The 17,894-nt window shown below is 58.3% G+C and overlaps 1 protein-coding gene across 2 annotated transcripts in view; it reads right to left on the bottom strand.

Annotated features, from left to right (window-relative positions):
- Positions 1–17,894, bottom strand: part of RAB26 (RAB26, member RAS oncogene family) — a 90,902-nt gene that overhangs the window by 10,220 nt on the left and 62,788 nt on the right. For both annotated transcript variants that reach the window (XR_016438658.1, XM_090023724.1), the window contains exons 3-4: positions 4,583–4,624; positions 3,189–3,255 (exon numbers count right to left, since the gene is read on the bottom strand). Coding sequence is in view for 1 of the 2 variants with exons in the window: in XM_090023724.1 (XP_089879850.1) it covers positions 3,189–3,255; positions 4,583–4,624 (109 nt within the window). In the remaining variant the exon portion in view is untranslated. The remainder of the gene's footprint in view (positions 1–3,188; positions 3,256–4,582; positions 4,625–17,894) is intronic.

Genomic DNA, 17,894 nt, shown 5'->3' with positions numbered 1-17,894 from the left:
CAGGACCCCAAAAGGACGAAGAATCCAGCAGCTCGTGCTGGGACAAGCGGCGCTTGAACCCTTCCCCGCCACGTTACTGCCGGAGCACTTACTCCAGCCTCCTTCACTGGCAGAGAAGGCCTGATCCAGCCCCCGTGTTGCGGGGAGAGAAGTGTTTGAATGGCTGCCCGGGCCTGGCGGGCTCCAATACTGTCCTGCACGATGCCCAGCCCCGTGGCTCTGTGCTCCCCAAGCGCCGCGTCTCCTTTTAAGCCATTTTAATACTGGCCTCGTGGAAAAAAACACCTCCCTGGCCTGGTGCAGACTCCTGCGGCTCCCCTGCCTTACCGGGGCAGGTTCGGGTGTACCTGCGTCAGGGTCGATGGTAGTTTTCCAAAGAGGTTAGATAATGGGTTTGTATAGGATGGTTTGGACAGGGATGATCCTGCCTCAGGAAGGGGGTTGGACTAGATGGGACCTCTGCAGGTCCCTTCCAGCCCTGGTGCTATAGGAGTCTGTGATTTATATGACCCCTCGATGATCGAGCCCTTGCCCCCCCCACATGCCACCTCCCTGCAGCAGAGGCCAGAACAGAAATGCTAGGAGGTGGCCTGAGTCCCCATCCAACACCAGTGCTCCCCATGGCACAAGGCACAACCCTCATCCCTGGAGCTCACATGGGGAGCAACAGCATCTGCCTGATGGGCTGGAAAAGTCACACACAAGCTGGCTGCCCACAGGTAAAGTGGGTAAAGGCTGCAGACAAGCAGCTTCCTCGTAAACCCTCCCTGGAGCACAGAGCATCCCAGCTGGGAACAAGGAGAGCATGTGCCCTGGAGACAGACTACTGGGGGGGAATGAGAAGAGGTCCGTGCACCCGTGCAGGCAGACCCGGGCACCGAAGAGGGGTCTGTGCACCCGTGCGGGCAGACCCGGGCACCGAAGAGGGGTCTGTGCACCCGTGCGGGCAGACCCGGGCACCGAAGAGGGGTCTGTGCACCCGTGCGGGCAGACCCTGGCTGGCACCCTGCAGTTTGTCCAGCAAAACCAGTCTCCTGGGATCTGCTCTTCCTCCGAGCATCTGCCTGACAATAAACAGGGCGAAGCATCACCACTCTGAGTCTCCAGGAAGCTTACGGATGTGTGTGCACCCGGGCGCCAGTCAGAGAAGGCCTTCTCCTTGTGCTAAGCGAGTCTTAAATTGCTGTATGCATCAGGCTTCACTGTGCGGCTGAAGAGATGCCTCTTACAGACACCCAAAACAAATATTTTGTTCCAGGGAGCAATTAGCAGGCGGGAGCTATATATCTGCGGTGTCTGAGATGCTGCAGTCAGAGCTGGCTTAGCAAAAGCAATGAAATGTCTCCTAGTTCGTGGGAGCCAGATATCTTTGAGCGACCATTCGTGCGGACGATCTCCAACGAGAGGCAGTAGCTATGACTGTTCTCCAGAGAAGCAATATGCCCTCGTCACAGGAGCGCTCTGAAGCCGGGCACCGTCAATTGAACCCTGACTACATGCAGCAGAGATGGGCTGAAGGTCACTGCAGTCGACTCCAGCTAATGCCCCGATCCCTGTAGGAAGGACTTGGGGCCGGAGGTTTCCACACGGCACTTGGCCTGCTCAGCTAGACCGGATGAACTCTTCCCATCAGCTGAGCTGCTGCCTTTGTGGCAAGGAAAAATGCGAGCCAAACCACCCAGAGACAGCAGTCTGCAGCAGATGCGGTGACCCACACCAGCCCAGCTGCGAGGGGCGCGTGGCTCAGAGGCCCCCAAACAGGACCTCCGATAGTCACGTAGCCCCGAACGGCCCTGCAGGAGCCCGCGCAGCGGGAAGGGGGAACGCACACATGCAATGGAACCGATGCTCCAGTGACTGGGGAAGCTGCCGCCTCGGAGATGGGCCCCCAGGGAGCGGCCAAGCTCTCCAGCCACTTGGAAAGAGATTTGGAGACAGCTGCTGACAAGCCGACTCCTCCAGGGATGCCGGAGAGCTCTGGAGAGAAGAGCCAGACGGAGGCTTGTTTGTATGGGTGAAGAACGGCAGCACAAGTCTCCTCGCATCCAAAGACACCGGGGAGCACGGCTCAGCCCCCAGCCCCGTGCTGGTCCCTCGTGCCCCATAGCCCGGGCCCGCACCGGGGCACATGCACGTGGCCACGGGTTCTCAGCTCACGGCACGTGAACGGACAAATTTTCAACGGCAGAAGCAACCGCCCGAGTCAGGGGGCCAGCAGGCGTGCAGCTGCCGGGTCTGCCAGAGGGGCTTCGTTCCCTACGGCCCAGCCAGAGCTCGCAGGACACTCCCGAGGCTGCAGGTCTAGTTAAGCAAGAGTCCAGATCTCCTCTTTCCATAACCTGCCCCGGCTCCTCATTGCAGCTCCCTGGGGGCAGGGCTGCCTTCCCTGTGTGTGCATGCAGCCAGGCTCCGATCAGTGCTTCCCGGGGCTGGGCATGGGCAGGAGGGGCAGCACGGAGGTGCGGAGGGCTCCGGCACCCCCAGTAAGGCTCCCGGTCGCGGGAGACATCTCACTGAAAGAGCCGGCTCTGCACCGGTTGCCATGAGATGCAGAGTGGGTGGAGGGAGACGCAGGGGGCAGGGGTGCTGGAGAGCCGGGCTGATGCGACGGAGACCCAGACGCAACAATGCACAAGAAACGCCTATATATTTTTTATTTTTTAAAACCTGTGAAGCAGCTGTTCCCATGGCAACGAGCTGGGGAGCAGACCCAGGAAGGAGCGCTGGCCTCGGGCGCTGCTAGAGACGTGGCAAGTATCGGCTCCCAGGGCCACGTGCCAAGCCACAAAGCCCTCCCAGGTCCCACCACCTTGCTCCCCTGGGAGTAGTGGGCACAGCAGAGTTCGGCTGCTGGGCAGACCGTGCCTGGGGCTCCACGGAGCGGGTCTTGAAGGGCCCGCAGCCTCCCGCCTCCCTGCAAAGCTGGGGGCTAAAGCACTTCCTCCCTGCCTTTGCACATGACTTCAGAGGATGAAGCCTGAAAGCCCCTGTGGGGCTTGTATCTGGGCTCCGACCCTACACCGTGACGCAGGGATGCAGGACAGGAGGTGACCGTAGCACACCAGCCTCCAAACCAGCCAGCAACGGGTGAGTGAGCGCCCAGCTTTGTCCAGGGTCAGGATCCTGGAGCCTTTCGGAGCCCCATGTGCAGGGCACACATCCCTCTAGCACCACGGAGCTGCTCTTACCGTGGGCATCTCGGTAGTAGGCGTGGGTGACACTGCGAAACCGCTCTTGCCCAGCCGTGTCCCAGATCTGGAAAGGGCAAGCACAGGAGAGCCCGTCAGACATGCACCAGCCGCGTGGGGACCCCGGCGCAGTAAAGCTCCCCTTGCAAACAGCTCAGCTCAGAGTTCCAGGGACATCGCAGAGCAAGGCTGTGGGTTTAAATGGGAGCTGCAGTCTCCCCCCTGCTCTACATGAGCAGTGATGGGGTCTGTAAATAGTTATACTCCCTCAGACCCACCGGGCACGGAGCCTGCTGCCCCTGGCTTGCTGAGGGCAGGCAGTGGCTCACTTAGTTGCTGCCAAGGAAACATAAAGTGCTTAATGCCCCATCGCCAGCTCCCCAGGACAGCCTGCGTGGCCGTGCCCAGGGGATGCCGCCCAGCCAGGCAAGCATCAGCGTCGATGGGATGCACTGGAGGAAACGAGTAGGGACTGGGCAGCGTAGGAGTGGAAAAAGCTCAGCCTTCAGAAAGGCGAGGAGAGGACTGCCAGCCTGACCAGAGTCTTCCAGGAAATCAGTACAAAAATCAAGTGTCAGGCGGGTTCCCCGAGACAGTCGCACTCGTGTTTCATTTTAACAACCACCTGCCAGCCGAGCGGCTCATTTACGGGAAAGGGGGGACGTTCACAGGGATCATCCTAGAAAGAAAGTGACAAGCACCATCGAGGCCGATGAGGCGCCTCGCCGGTCCCGGCACGGCCACGCGCTGACACGACCGGGTCCGACAAAGAGCGCGCGGCACGGTGCATGCCTCGTCGAACCCCGCCGTGCCAGATGGATGAGTGAGGACCCGCTAACTGACTCGATCAGGTTGTAATGCAGGGATGCGCTTGCAGAGCGTCAAGGCCCAACGGGCGAGGGAGGAGAGCACGAGTGTCAGGTCTGAGCTACTGGTGCAGAGGTCAGGGAACACAGCCAGCTCCCCGGGGACCCGAGCAACTCGCGGGCTCTTGGAAATAAAGCCGTCTAGTTCAGCTATTCAGGATAACAGAACTGAGGGGTTTCACCTGGTCTGCACAGGGTCAGCCTAGGTGTCTGCCAGGATGGTAAACCCCTGCGTAGAAGCAAGGAAGACACTGATCCAGACCAGGGAGACTTGGTTTTAGGGTTAGGGTTTCACCCCCTTCCCCAGGGCAACTGCACCAACAGCTGACACCGGGGCTGACTCCAAGTACACACAGCATTAGGAACGGGTCTGAATCAGGCCCCCGTTAGCAGCCAGTTCATCGCCCGTTGGCACCTAAGCAGCCAACTTCAAATGAGGGGTCCCGCTAAGCTCCCTGTGTCCCCCAGCACCACCCATGCTGGCCCCCCACATTCAAGGAACCGAGCAGAGGCCTGGGGGGTGCTTACCTGCAGCTTCACTTTCACACCGTCCACGTTCAGGACTTTATTCTGGAAGAGAGAAGAGAGGGAGGATGAGAGAGGGACCACGAACCAGCTCTCTGCCTTCAGGCTTGCCCTCTCGTGCCACCCTGCTCCTGTGCGCCAGGTTGCACGGAGCTGGACGATGAAGAGCAAGGATGCTCTTGGGGCCCCTGTTTATTGGGGCAATGAGCTACTGCACCGCCCCAGCGCACTTCTCAGACCTAGCTACACAGCACATGTTAGCTAGCACTGGGGCAAAACCTGGCTGGAGCCCCTCAGCATACACTCACTGCACGAGGATGAGGAGAGAGCCCCAGCTAGGCCCAGCGGGATTGCTCATTAGCAGGGCCCTGTGATTCTTGATGGCCACGGGGACAGGCTGCATGCTACAGGGGTGGTGCAGCGAGGACCCCCATCAACCTCCCTCCCCTGGCCTGACCTCTGCCAGCATTGTACCAGCAAATCTTAAACCCTGCCAACACAAAGCCCTCCTGGAGTAGCTGGACCCAGGAGAAAGCTTCAGCGCCCGACTCGGAAAGGGATTTGGAGTTAAAAAACAGTGCCCAGCAGGTGGGGAGGACGCCAGGAGCTGGCCCACTTCAGGACCCTCTATGTCCCGGTGCAGCCACATGCCCCACACGGGTTTCAGGGGACCTGGGCAGGGGACTGAGCGCAGGAGCAGGGGCCGAGACCCAAAACCAGCAGGCATCAGACGGAGGCATGGGGCCACCCAGACACCCATCCCGTTACGGGTGGGTCTGCAACGGGAAGCGCGTTGCCGTGGCCGCTGCGGTGGGCAGGCAGCCCTCCCCCTTCATCTGTTGCATTTAGCAGTGAATTATGACCCGGGCTGGAAACACTCCTGGGGGACGGGGAACTTGCTTCTGCGGATGGGAGAAGTTACAGGTAACCAGGCGTGGGAGGTCCACCCTGCTATTGTGTTAGCAGTGACCTCATGGCATGGGGGCAGGCGCGCCTGTCACTCTTCCAGGTAACCCGTGATGCATTTCAAATCAATCGGCTAGCATCCAACAACATCTGGCCAGGATTGGTTCAGGATGGTAATGCCAAAAGGGCTATATAAGCTCGAACTGCCCAGGAGGGGAGGGGGAGAACCATTTTGGACAGCATGGGAACAACTGAGCAGACAGAGAGAGGGGGATCTCTCCCTCTGTCTCTCTTGAAACTGGACACACATTGAACTGCTGCCTCCAGAGGAAAGCTCAGCCAGCCTCTGGATGATACTTGTGAGAAACCTACCTGAAACCTATCCAGATGTGTAGCTTGCAGTACAGCAGATGCATAATCAACGGCTACCTAGCCACACTGATTGCTTCAAGGTTATTCTGTGATTCCTTCCTATCCTGAATCTCCAAGCCTCCTCTCTGTAACCAATATTGAAGTTCTCCACTGTACCTAGTGTGGTGGATACATTGGGAGAGGGATAAGAGGCATGCCTTCATGTCTGGCTCACTAAGAGAGGCTACTATTTGCGCTCCAGGCCATGGGAAATTTCCCAAGGTCTTACAATGGGTCGAGCACCCTCAAGGTCTACAAGGCCTGTGCATCCCAGGGGGCACAGGGCTGCGGACAGACCGAGACGCCTGGGTGGTGGCACGATGACCCCAGGCTTCCGGGTGCGCTCCAGGAAGGGGATCAGCTGGACGTGAAGCACCCCAGGGAGACACTCGGAGCCTGGTAGGTGGTAGGGTGTAGTGAGAGGGGTGGCTCAGTGCAGGAGTACGCCCTGCTGGCCCACCACAAACTAGGTGCCCATTTACTAATAAAGTGACCTCACTTTGCACCAACTCTCTCAGGCTCTCATGAGCCCATCAGCCCTCGCTGCCAAACAGGAGAGGGATGCTGGTAACACCCGGGTCAGCTGGTGACTGAGATACCTGCCCCTTGCCCTGGGGAGGGCAGACGGTACATCCCCTCCAGCGTCTTAATGATCTATTTGCTTTGTGCCTCCTGCCGTCATCTTCATTTCGCTGGCTCGCTCCCTTATCAAACATTCATTTCAAAAGCTCTCGCTTCTCGCCAGTGGTTCAGCAGCTGCGGTGAGATGAAGTGTTGTTCTTTATTAAGGCCACATATTTTATGTGCTGGGGTCAGCAGAGTGGAACCACGCTGCGTGTCTGGGCCGCACGCGGGGTGGCCTGCGAGCTGCCAGGAATTGCCGGCTCTCACTTGGCAAACCAGCGATGGTCCAGTTTCACTTGGACCCATGCACCTTCCTTCTGCCCATCCCTGCATCTCTGGCACAGCAGGGTTCCCTCCAAAATTTGCTTCCTGGGAGTCCACGTGAGATCCCCATGCAGAATCCCCCCTTTCCCATCACAAGCAGCTGGTTCCCTGGGTTCGTCACCATGTGGGGCCTTATTTATTAACAACCCCCCGGGTCTCTCCAGGCTCAAGAGATCCTTGCAGAAGCCCCCTGGGCTGTTGTTTTCATGTATTCTTTGAAAGGTAGAAATGTGGGCTGTTGACGCCTAACAGCCCCTTATGCACCTCTGCTACGGGTGCATGGTCTAAGGGGGAAAAAGGAGCCAGTGTGGAGGGGGCAGCTGAGCTGGTGTGTTACTCCAACTAGGAATCAGAACCAGCTGCTGCAAGACGTGGATGGAGGAGAGTATCAGGGCCAGGTGCTTCAGTGGGTCACACAGAGCCATTCCCTTCAGCCTCTGCAGTGGGCTCAGAGCGTGCCCGTCTCGTCTCTGGGGACGCACGGGTCCAAGCCACAACCCTGGCCCAGTGCACACTTCACTTGCCAACCGGGCCAGAGTTTGCTCATCTGGTTGCGGAGGGTGAAAGCCGTCTTCCCTGCGCCTCTGTTTGCATGCTGCTCTGAAGATGCAAGGAGGTGTCATTGTTACGACCACAACTTAGACATTCTCCATAAGCCCAATTCCCTCGCTTGGCACTTTCACCCTGAATCCGGGCTGGAACATACGGCTAGTAATGAAATCATCTTTTTCCAAACCGTGAAAGGTTTCAGTGTCGTGTAATATCCTGACTTAATGTCAGCTCTCCAAATGCAGCAAGAAGGTGAAGCGCTCTGGCAACGGCAAGCATAATTGAGTGCTACATTTCTCCCCAAACCCCACTCCCCGCTGGAATCAACTGCTGACATTTCACCGGGAAGCCTTCGAGGCACGACACCTCGGCTCAGCTGCTTTGAAGGTGCCGTGATTAACATTCACAATATCCAGCAACAGCTCATAATGGGAGCAGACCTCCGGTGCCGTGACATCCCCGTGTTTCAGTTTGCAAGCCATGTCCCGTCTCAAGCAGGGACTGACCAGTCCCATCTCCAGATCAGACATACGACAAGCCATAAAGGAGAATCGTGTCACCATCAAGCTGTTCTCCTTATTTCATCCCACGCAAGGATGCTCTCCCACAAATCTCCAAGACTTTAGATAAATAGTTAGAACAAGTGGGACTATCAATACGCCAAGACTCTCCTGAAATACCCCCATGCCATTCAGGTAGGATACAGCAAAAACTGGCACCCATGGACTCAAAGCAGCTTGCTTGAAAGGAGTGGATCCATCCAGAACATCACAAGCACTCGTCACCATATCCCCGTTCTCCCTGCCTGCAAGCCCGGGCTGAACCGCCCTCAAGGATGCTAATGATGAGCAATTGTATTTGCTTACCTTTCTCTCTTTAATTGAGGTCACACACCTGGGAGAGAGAAATCACTCAGCTGCAGGCTGCATCTCTACAAGTCTGGAGTCAACTCACGGCATTCCCCGATGACTGCCCATTTACACATTTTCTGCCCATACCTCCTCTGGCGCCATTGCTACCTGACTTCTAATCACCGGCATGTCTGTACCCGTGCATCTCGCATACAAACAAAGCCGCTTTCTCCTTCTCCTCCCATTCACAGGGACCTCAGCAGAGGAAAAAAAAAAAAAACAAATCAAGAGGGAATTTTTGGGGTTCCCTGGGGCTGGTGGGGGCCATGCCTTCTGGGTCCCCTGAGCTGAGATGCGACAGGGAGGACTCACAGGGCAGATGAAACCAAACTCAGCCCAGCCTGCAGACTGAAAGCCAAGGAAGGGAGCTGGGAAGACCCTTCATCTCCCTGCTAGACCCATCAAATGAGCAGCAGCCACGGCGCAGGGGTGTTGAAAAGTCCCCAGCCACAATGCAGTGCTCCCTGCAAGTCTGGAGAGGATGGGGAACACGGCAATGCCCCGGGGTAGAGGCCAGCTCCCATATTCGCACCGGCCAGGTTCCTTGGGGGAAACCTCCCCAGGCTGGCTGCTCTTTCCGAGGAGGCGTACAAGCAGCCGGCCAACTCCACCATGCTAACAACCCGCTCCTGGTCACACGATGTGGCTCCAGCCCTCTGCAAGGCCACAAGATGCCTTGCTGTGTCCGGGCGCAGCGCAGAGCTCAGAAAGGAAGATACGATGGAGCCTGGAGCTCGGCCCTTCCTGGATCGGTGCAATCAAACGGGGGACCAGAAGCCAGGAGTCCTGACAGCACAAATCACTCCAGCATCCCAAGCCCCGGGACACGCGCTAGCCGGCTAGGGAAAGATGGAGCAAAGTGGCCGTGGTGTCACGGAAGACTCCGAGGGGATGGTGCGCTGGCGTTTTGGAGACCAGATCGCCGTCCCAGGCCGCAGCAGCTCATGTCACCTGGCCCATGGAGCCCAGGGGACCCACAGCTCTGCCAGCATACCAGGAGCTGCCGGCTTGTCGTTTTCCACTAGATGGGAGAGATGGCATCGCACATGCGTGCGTTTTAAACTGCCCCAAGAATGGCCAGGGCCAGGACAGACGGCTGCACGCCTTTGGAGTCAGGGAAAGAGCAAGGCTTACAGCGTGGAGCGTTGCTCCTAGGACCCCTGGCCTCAGAGCCGTCAGAGCACCGTGCACGATGCAAGTTGGCTTCACAACCATCCCCTTCCTTCGCAGGCGGGAGCCCAGAGGCCTGGAATCCGGCCAGCACCTGCCAACGACCAGAACAGGGCGAGTTTCTCCCCGACAGTCATCCCTGGCAGAGCGTGTAGCGCACAGCTCGCAAGCGCCGGCAGGGGCAGGGCTTCTGCGCTTGTTTCTGCAGAAGCACGGCTGCAAAAAATCATTGCTTTGTCCCAGCACTCGCACCCCCGCCCTTTGCTGCTTCTCCTGAAGCCTTGTTTTTATGCCAGGCCCCACTTTTCTCTCCCTTTTCCATGATGGGGGTTAGAGAGCCTCTTGCAGCATCTGGTGAAGAGAAGACCAAGGGGGATTGAATAGCAGCCTTCGCCTCCCTGCAGGGGGGCTGCAAAGAGGATGGAGCTGGGCTGTTCTCAGTGGGGGCAGATGGCAGGACAAGGAGCAATGGGCTCATGCTGCAGCAAGGGAAGTTGAGGCTCGATATTAGGAAAAATTTTCTCATGAGGAGGGTGGTGAAGCACTGGAACAGGTTACCCAGAGAGGTGGTGGACTCTCCATCCTTGGAGGTGTTGAAGACCTGGCTAGACAAAGCCCTGGCTGGGATGATGAAGTTGGGGCTGGTCCTGCTTGGAGCAGGGGGTTGGACTAGATGTGACCTCCTGAACTCCCTGCCAACCCAAATTTTGTATGATTCTGTGATTTGGAGACAGATACATGACGATGAACAGCATAAAGCACTATTTTTTCCTTTCTCCTGCTTCTCAGGGCTTTAAGGAGACTCTACTCTTGTGTTTGCTGACGTGCTTCCCTATCTGTTGGCATCAAGGTGTCACGCACTCCCCTTTGTCTCTGGTAGCTGGAGAACCTTGGCAAGAGCCACCCAAAAACAGCTGCACACGCACATGCACACACATACCATTGTCTGGGGCAGACCAGCTCCATGCACAGCCCTAAGGGGCGCACCTGCTTGTTCTGCCCCTGGGAAGCCACTTAGGCTCATCACAATGATCACAAGGTGCAACGTTTTGGGGCCTGGCAGCTTTCCCGGGCAGCTCTGCGCCCCCAGTTCTGTCCGGTTGGTCGGACTTCCCCGACCGGACACCTTTCCCCGTTGATACTTCTTTTTCGGTGATCCCTTGCAGTCAAGGATGACTGCCTTCCGTCATCATCTTATCCAAGGGTCTGCAGATGGCTGACAAGACCGATCCGAGATCAACAGGCTCTGCTGCAGCTTGGGCATGCGTTTCCATGCAGGGCGGGTGGCTCTGGGTTCTTGCTGTTCCTGCTTTTCCATTCCCTGCTGCCATGGCGAGGTTTCAGAGTAGAGAGATCCTTGCAGCGGACTCTTCCTCCATTTGGGGCTGTCCAGGGCAATAGTCTCCCCCCGCATTGATGTAGATATTGTATTTTTTTCAAGCTGGCCTTAAGGACATCTCTGAAGTGCTTTCTCTGCCTCCTTGAGCGCATACCTGGACTGAGCTGGGAGAATAAAATTTGCTCCAGGGGTCCAGAGTCGGGCATCTGGATGACGTAGCTGGCCCAGCGAGGCGATGATCATCCGACATCGGCTTCGATGCTCACGGTGTTTGCTTGCAAGAGGATGCTAATGCTGGTGCGTCCGTCTTCCCACTGGAGTCAAGGAAAGCTGAAAAGGGCTTTTCCAGCCTTTGACATTTACATGCATATGAATAAAGCACTGATTAAAGCAACTTCGCGGCACAGGGAAACGACTCGCCTTGATCAGACTGGCTGAAAAAGAGGCCGAGTGCCTGCTGCTTATCTTGTTCGGAAACTAAGTCGCCCTCCCGTCCCAACGGGACCCCGCCTTAGTGTCCAAGGAGCCCGGGACCAGGTGCCCTGGGCTCTTTCAAACATGGAGCCGTGGAAGACAGGGTCCAGGAGCCAGCAAACGCACTAAATTTATACAGGCGGCACCGGGGAGGCTGATCAGAGTTTATAAATACCCTTGCGGCAGCTATCGCAATGAGGGACAGGAATGATTCACAGCCCTGGGGCTGGTATAAATAGGAGCCTGGCCTGCAGCTGAAAGGGAGGCAGCCTTTTTGGGGGCAGGGAGGGAGAAAGCTCTGGGAGCAGTTAAAGCATCAGGAGCCGGCTCCACGGTGCACTGGGACCGGACGGACAAGCGGGCACAGTGATGCCGCACCAGTGCCCTGCCCAGCTGGGCCAAGGCGGGGCGGTCCTCCTGCACAGATGTCCTTGCTCAGTCTCAACCATGAGGCCAGCAGTGCAGGTGCTTCGGTCCTGCATGCCCCGCTCCCTTTTGGAGGGTTGGCACAGGCCAAAGGGGACATAGCAGAGATCAGCACTGCTAGCTGGGCTTTTGGAGCCAGTCCCCTCGCACACAAGAGCAGCCTCCTCTGCATCATCCCTCCATCTCCGTACCCTGCCGCAGCACCGTGCAAGCTCTGAGGGGACGGGGCACATGTGGGGAGATGGCTGGAAAGCACCGGTCAGTCAACAGCAGGTCCTTATGTGGCTTCATGCATTGCAGATGTGTTGCTGTTGGGGTTGGCACCTGTGGAAGATGCGGGGAGGAGAGCCGCGGTGTGGCATGGGAGCGGGCAAGCTGGCACAGCTCTCCCCAGGGCAAGCATGAGGCCACTGGACTGCAAGCAAGGAGCTCGTCCAGGTATCCCGTTAACACAGAGACCATTGGCCTCTCATCTTGCTGGGTCAGAGGAGGGGGCAGGGGACGGGACCACCAGGCCTTTCACTCCTGCTGGCACACGGGCTGCAGGGGCTCAGCAGGAGTGGGCAGCCAGAAGTCCCCTTGCTTCTGTGCGAGGTCAGCAAAACCCAGGAGGAAGGACAGCGTTTCAGAGGTGCCCTTTGATTCGCAGCGTCCGGCTCCACAAACATGTCTCGTTCTGCTCAGCTCTCCCTCTCCTCCCTCAGGCACGTGCACTGTGCCGCTAGTCTCCAAAGCGTGCGGCACAGGCACGTTTACACACACGCTCCCTGTACTTGTCTTCCATCCCAAGCCTGCTCCCGGGGTGGGAGGGGAATTCGCCCCCATTGGCCTCCCAGCTGAGACAGCCAGAAGGTGCAAATGAGTGTCAATAGCACCGATGGTGCCGACTGCACTCCGGAGGCCCAAATTGGCTGCTCGGGAGAGCGCCTGGCTCGTGGCACTGACTGTGGCACTGCATCCTCTGCAGCCTCCACGGTGCCATCCAGAGCGCCCGCTGAGGAGAAAATAGCACGCAGCCAAGGTGAGAATAGAGCGCCACGCTACCGACGTCACCGACGGGCTGCGATTAGCTTGCGCCGTCACCACATCTCCTGTACAAGGACACGATAAATCCACCGTCCCGCGAGAGGCCCTCGGAAGAAAAAGTAACTTCCAGCTGCAAACTGAGCCAGCAGCACAGTGCGCGTGCACAAGCTCATGCATGCACACACGCCTTGCACAAGCATATGCATACACACGCGTGCGTGCACATGCAGGCCTTTCAAACCCAAAGGAACCAAGAGGAAGCAGGAAACAGGAGCTCAGCCCCTTTGGGTAGTTCTCTCTCGGGTCCCAAGACAGCTTGACGTCTCTCCACTGTACAAATGCTAAGCGGCTGCCGAACGTGTCAGCAATGCAGATGGTGAGCGAGGGGCGCGCGCATGCATGCAGACAAGGAGGGACAATGCTTGGGGCCTGAGGGACAAGGATGGCAGCTCTGGGGACACACGTGGGACCAGAGGACTGAGCCCCAGAGTGCCCAGCAGCACCAAGCACTGGAGTACCCCAAGATGGATTTGCTGAGCAGGGCATCAGAGGCAGCTCGGCCACCTGCTCCTCCCTGCCCCTGCACTGCCCCAGAAGGGCAGGCACCGGCTGCAAAAAGGGAGAGGGGCAGAGCCCTGGGCTCTCTGCTCAGCTCTCCGTGCCCAGTGACGGACCTCAGAGCCAGTCGCTGCACTGGCCCTGCATTGTGCGGACAGGGAGGAAGGCAGCTCAGCTTGAATTCAATGCAGGTGGGTGACCTGAATTATTAATAATGGAGCCGGCGCCAGAGAACACGGCTTGCACAATCGCAGATGGTGGAGCCGCAGACATGGTTTCTCCAGCTGCCGTTACAGCCCTTTTGTTAGTTAAAAGCCCACTGAGCCCCCTTCACTGCCAAGTGCCTTTGCCCATGATGCTGCCACAAGCCCGTGCTTTAATGCCCCTTCCGCAGCATCAGAGCAGGTAGGTGAGTGCCAAGGCGTGTGGGGCAGTTCCCCCAGATTAAACCAGAGCCGATCTGAGGGCAAGCTTATGTTAAGCTGTTTCCCAGCCCCTCCGCTTTCTGTGCATGTGCGTTCAAGGCAGCAAGAAAGACCTGAACAACGGGTAAAGCACATGGGGTTGTGTCGAGCCCGTTGCAAAGCCTTGATCGTATGCAGCCATGGAGCCACCCACGTCCTCCCTTTTTCACTCCACATCCTCCCTTGTAACTTTGATCGGAAGCTCTTTGGGGCAGGAGCCTGGCACAGGTCCTGGCACAGATGCCTTTCCATCACGTCCCCCTGACACACCCACTGCGAGGAGATCTCTGGTAGGCGGGAGAAGCACTCGGCGGGATCTCGATCCCGGGTCACATATTCCACCCTCCGAAGAAGCAAAATTGCTCCTGTCCTCTCGCGGGCAACTGGAGGCCGTGTTCAACCCAGGTGCTGGATCTGGAGACAACATCCACACGCTTCGGGGGATGCCGTCAAGCACTTCCGTGCCCAATCTGCTGGCCAGCCTCTGCCCAGCAACGTGTTCAGCAGCGCGGTCCTAATCCACCATCGACGCAGGACATTACGGGACAGCAAGAACCTCTGGCCTCGGCTCCAGCGGGAGCAGGCGGCAGAAGGGGTGCGAGATGAAGGCAGGGCTGAGCTCGACCCCAGCAGGCCTGGCAATGATGCTAGGGAGAGTCTGGAGCTCGGCTAGGGAAGGGGATGGGAACCCAGGCCAAGATCGGCGTGGAGGGCACAGCACGCTGCTAGACGAGGCCGGCTTATTGCACGTTCATCGCAGAAGGGACCCTATTCCCTCATCCCCCCCAGCCCCCCCAGAAAGCGTGGCTCCCTGCACAGCACGGATTCCCAACCACTTAGCTTCTAATTAGGTGCCAGTATGCGTCTGTAATTTGCCTCGTTAGGGTGTGAACGGCATCGCCGTTAATTGGAGGCTGTTATTTGCCGGCGACGTCTGCTCGCTGCTTCTCTCTAATTAGTGCCGCTGCAGGCGAGGTGCACGCGCCCTGGGCCTGCCAGCGGGGATCAGAGCGTGGTATGCGACAAGGGAGCAGGGGAGGCCTGTGGTGGTCGGCGTGAAAGGACCTAAGGGCCTGATGTCAGAGGAAGTTGCATCGCAGAGGTGTAAGAAAAAGCCCAGGGAGGTCTCATCCAGCCTCCTGCACCCAGCACTTCCCATCCCCAGCACTGCAGCTGCATCAATGCAGCATCTCCTGCCCTGCCAGGCTCTCTCTGCTGGGGCACGGAGCAGCTGTGCTGGTCGGTCCACACTTGGCATCACCTGCTTCCCATCAAGTGTGATCCATCTCCCTCGACGGCCAGCACCGGAGACCGAGGATGCTCTGAAATCCAGCAGCGTCTCCTTCCCTCAGCTGCTGCCCTCGGGTTTCTCTTTCCCCTTCACTCCACACCTCTCAACGCCCCGGCTCTGGTTTTGATCCTAGGGGCACAGCAATACTGGTACAGGCTAGACAGCTGGGGAAGGTTTGACCTGGGGAAAGATGGGCTAGCTGCAGCTGAGCAGGACTACCGCACCACCCCTGCCCAGGGGCCGTTTAACCCAAACCCTGGTAGTCTCTGGGGCATGGGCACAGCCCGGTGCCCCAACACTGGCAGGTGCCAGTCGAGGAAGAGCTGACCCACCACAGTGTGCTTGGGAGCAGCTAGGATGCCCCTTGAGGGGAGCTACCCAGACAGTACAGCATCCACAAGCACCCTGTTCACGGCACACACTTGCAAACCCTGGCAATAAACACAAGTGAGCATATGCACAACCGCGCACTACACACGAGGCACAAATGTACTGTGTATGTGCATGCACACGTGTGGGCCTGCGTGCGTAGGGGTCCTGTTTTCAGACACCTCCACCCAGAAGCTGCCGGGGTTGGTGTGTGGGATTGCACCTCGTCTCCACTTCCCAACCCGCGAGTACTTCCGCCCAAAATGCCAGCGGTTCATTTAAAATCCTTTCCACACAGGAACAGTCCCGAGGAAGCTGGCGGCTCCTTTATCCACCACGGTTGCCACCAGAAACAAGGCTGGAGGGCAAAGAGCAGGTCACCTGAATCTCCTGAAGCAGACAGAGCATAAATCCCCCTCCCGGCAAAGGTGGATGAATGCAGTCTGCTCCAGGAGAAGGTGGAGCAGACTCTGGTTGCTGAGCCCTGAGCCCACGGTGCCAAGGCCAGGCTGGTCCTCTCCTGACACCCGCTCCCCTGCTGAATCTGTGCCAGCTGGCACATTTTTTTTTTTAAATTAACTTAGCTATTGCAAAAACCCGGCAGACAGACACGCAACAAAACACCATCGCAACTGTAAACAGATTGCCAAGGGTGCCTGATGCCGGCTGAGTACACCATCACACACACCTAATTGCTTGATGAAAAGAAAATCTTTATTGGCACTTCAGTGCAACGTCTTGGTAGAGGAATGCGGGACGCTGCGGAGGACGGGGCAGAAAGCTCTGCATGCAGCAAAAGCGCTCCAGACCCTGAAAAGCATCCCGAACGAGCCGTCTGCCAGGCCGGGGCAGCTCGGGCACTGGCAGCAGGCTGTGTGATGCTTCGCATCCAAGAAGCTCATGTTCACAACCAGACTGCTTGGGAAGCGAGCTAAAAATGTCTGTCCTCTGATGGCCGCTGGGTGGTCTGTGGCACAACCTGCTGCGGTCTCAGGCCCGTTCCTGGGAGACAGATGGGCCCCGTCACAAAGCCATCGGCACAGCCGGGGCCTCGTCAGCAGTGTCCAGATGACGGGCCAACGAGGGAGCGTGGCTGTCCCTTCGCGGGCCAGCAGCCAGGCGCTGGCACAGCTGTCGCCCAAGATGCCCCCAAGGGAATTTCACTCCAGCGCTGTCAGGCTGGCACTTCATGCAGCCGGGAACACCCTGGGCAGGCATGAGAGTATACCCACCCCCACCCGCTCCTAGCCCTCATCTCCCATGCAGATGCCTCCAGCCTTTGCACTGCTCTTAGCAAACAGCTGCGCAAAACCTTGCCAAAAGGCACAGAGGAGGATAACCGGAGGCCTCACGTCCAGCTTGGCCACTGCACCGCACGGATAGCAGAGACGACTCCCCGGGTCCAGCACCCTGCCAGCGCGCGGGCCTCAGGCTCCGGGCCCTGCTACGACCTGGATTTGGGGGCTGCAGGCAAGTGGGACGCAAGCCTCTGCGGGACCGTTCGACGCGGCGGAGGGCTCCCGTCAGGCGCTCGCTTCCCCTGGGAGCAGAGAGACAGCACCTGTCACCACAGACCTAATCCGCTGCTCCGTGCCTATGCTTCGGCAGCCAAACTGCACCCGCTAACAAGGGCGCTGCATACCTCAAAGGCGAGCACTTCAAAGGTCCCGGGAAAAAGTCTCATTATCCGTGCGCCGGCAGCAGCAGCCGGGCTCAGCTCAGCAGAACGATGAATGCAACCGTCTCCATGCCGGGCTGAGGCCTGGCTTGACAGCTCCCCTCCAGAGCGCCGAGTGCCACGCTGCTCCGAGGGGGTAGACCAGCATTGCCCCAAGCAAGAAGCATTAAAGAATTGGCCCGAGGCAGAAATGCCAGGCAATGAGCTCCAGGGTAGGGCAGGCGACAGCCCCTGGCTTGGGGACATCTGGCTGGACGATGTGGCACCAGGAGCAGCCGGGCGCTTTGGCTCCGGGTCATCCAGCCCCAATTCAGGAAAGGGCTTCATCCTGCACCCTGACCCGACAGGAAGCCCCGGGCACCCAGCCAGAGACAGAGGGTCTAGGTCCCTGGGCTTTGCCCTTTCCAGCCCTTGCATCGGGCGCTTGTCGCAGCCTGCGAGAGACGCCCCGGCCTTCCCTCTGACAGCTGCCCTGGGAACGCAGCAATGGGTATTTCGGGATCTAAAAAAAGACCGCTCCCAAAGGGCTCTTCAGGAGCGCGGGTTTCACCGGAACGAAGCCCGTTGGTGCACTGCCGACCTCTGACCCTGCAGCCTGGCTCGGCACACATCTAAGCCCACGGGAGGTTTTGCTGCGCGTGGCCAAAACAAGCATGTAAAAGGCAGGTGGGGGGTGACCCTGGCTGACACTCGCCTCCCTGAGCTCCATTTCCCATCTGTACAATGGGGACCCCAACCCTTCATTTCCTCCTCCCACCCGTGGGGCAGGAGCCGCCTCTTCCCAGCATGCACAAG

Source organism: Crocodylus siamensis, chromosome 12, assembly GCF_052110815.1.
Source record: "Crocodylus siamensis isolate JL-2025a chromosome 12, ASM5211081v1, whole genome shotgun sequence".
Taxonomy (NCBI): Eukaryota; Metazoa; Chordata; order Crocodylia; family Crocodylidae; genus Crocodylus; species Crocodylus siamensis.
Note: the sequence above shows the minus strand (reverse complement) of the source record. Positions and strands in the feature narration are given on the sequence as shown.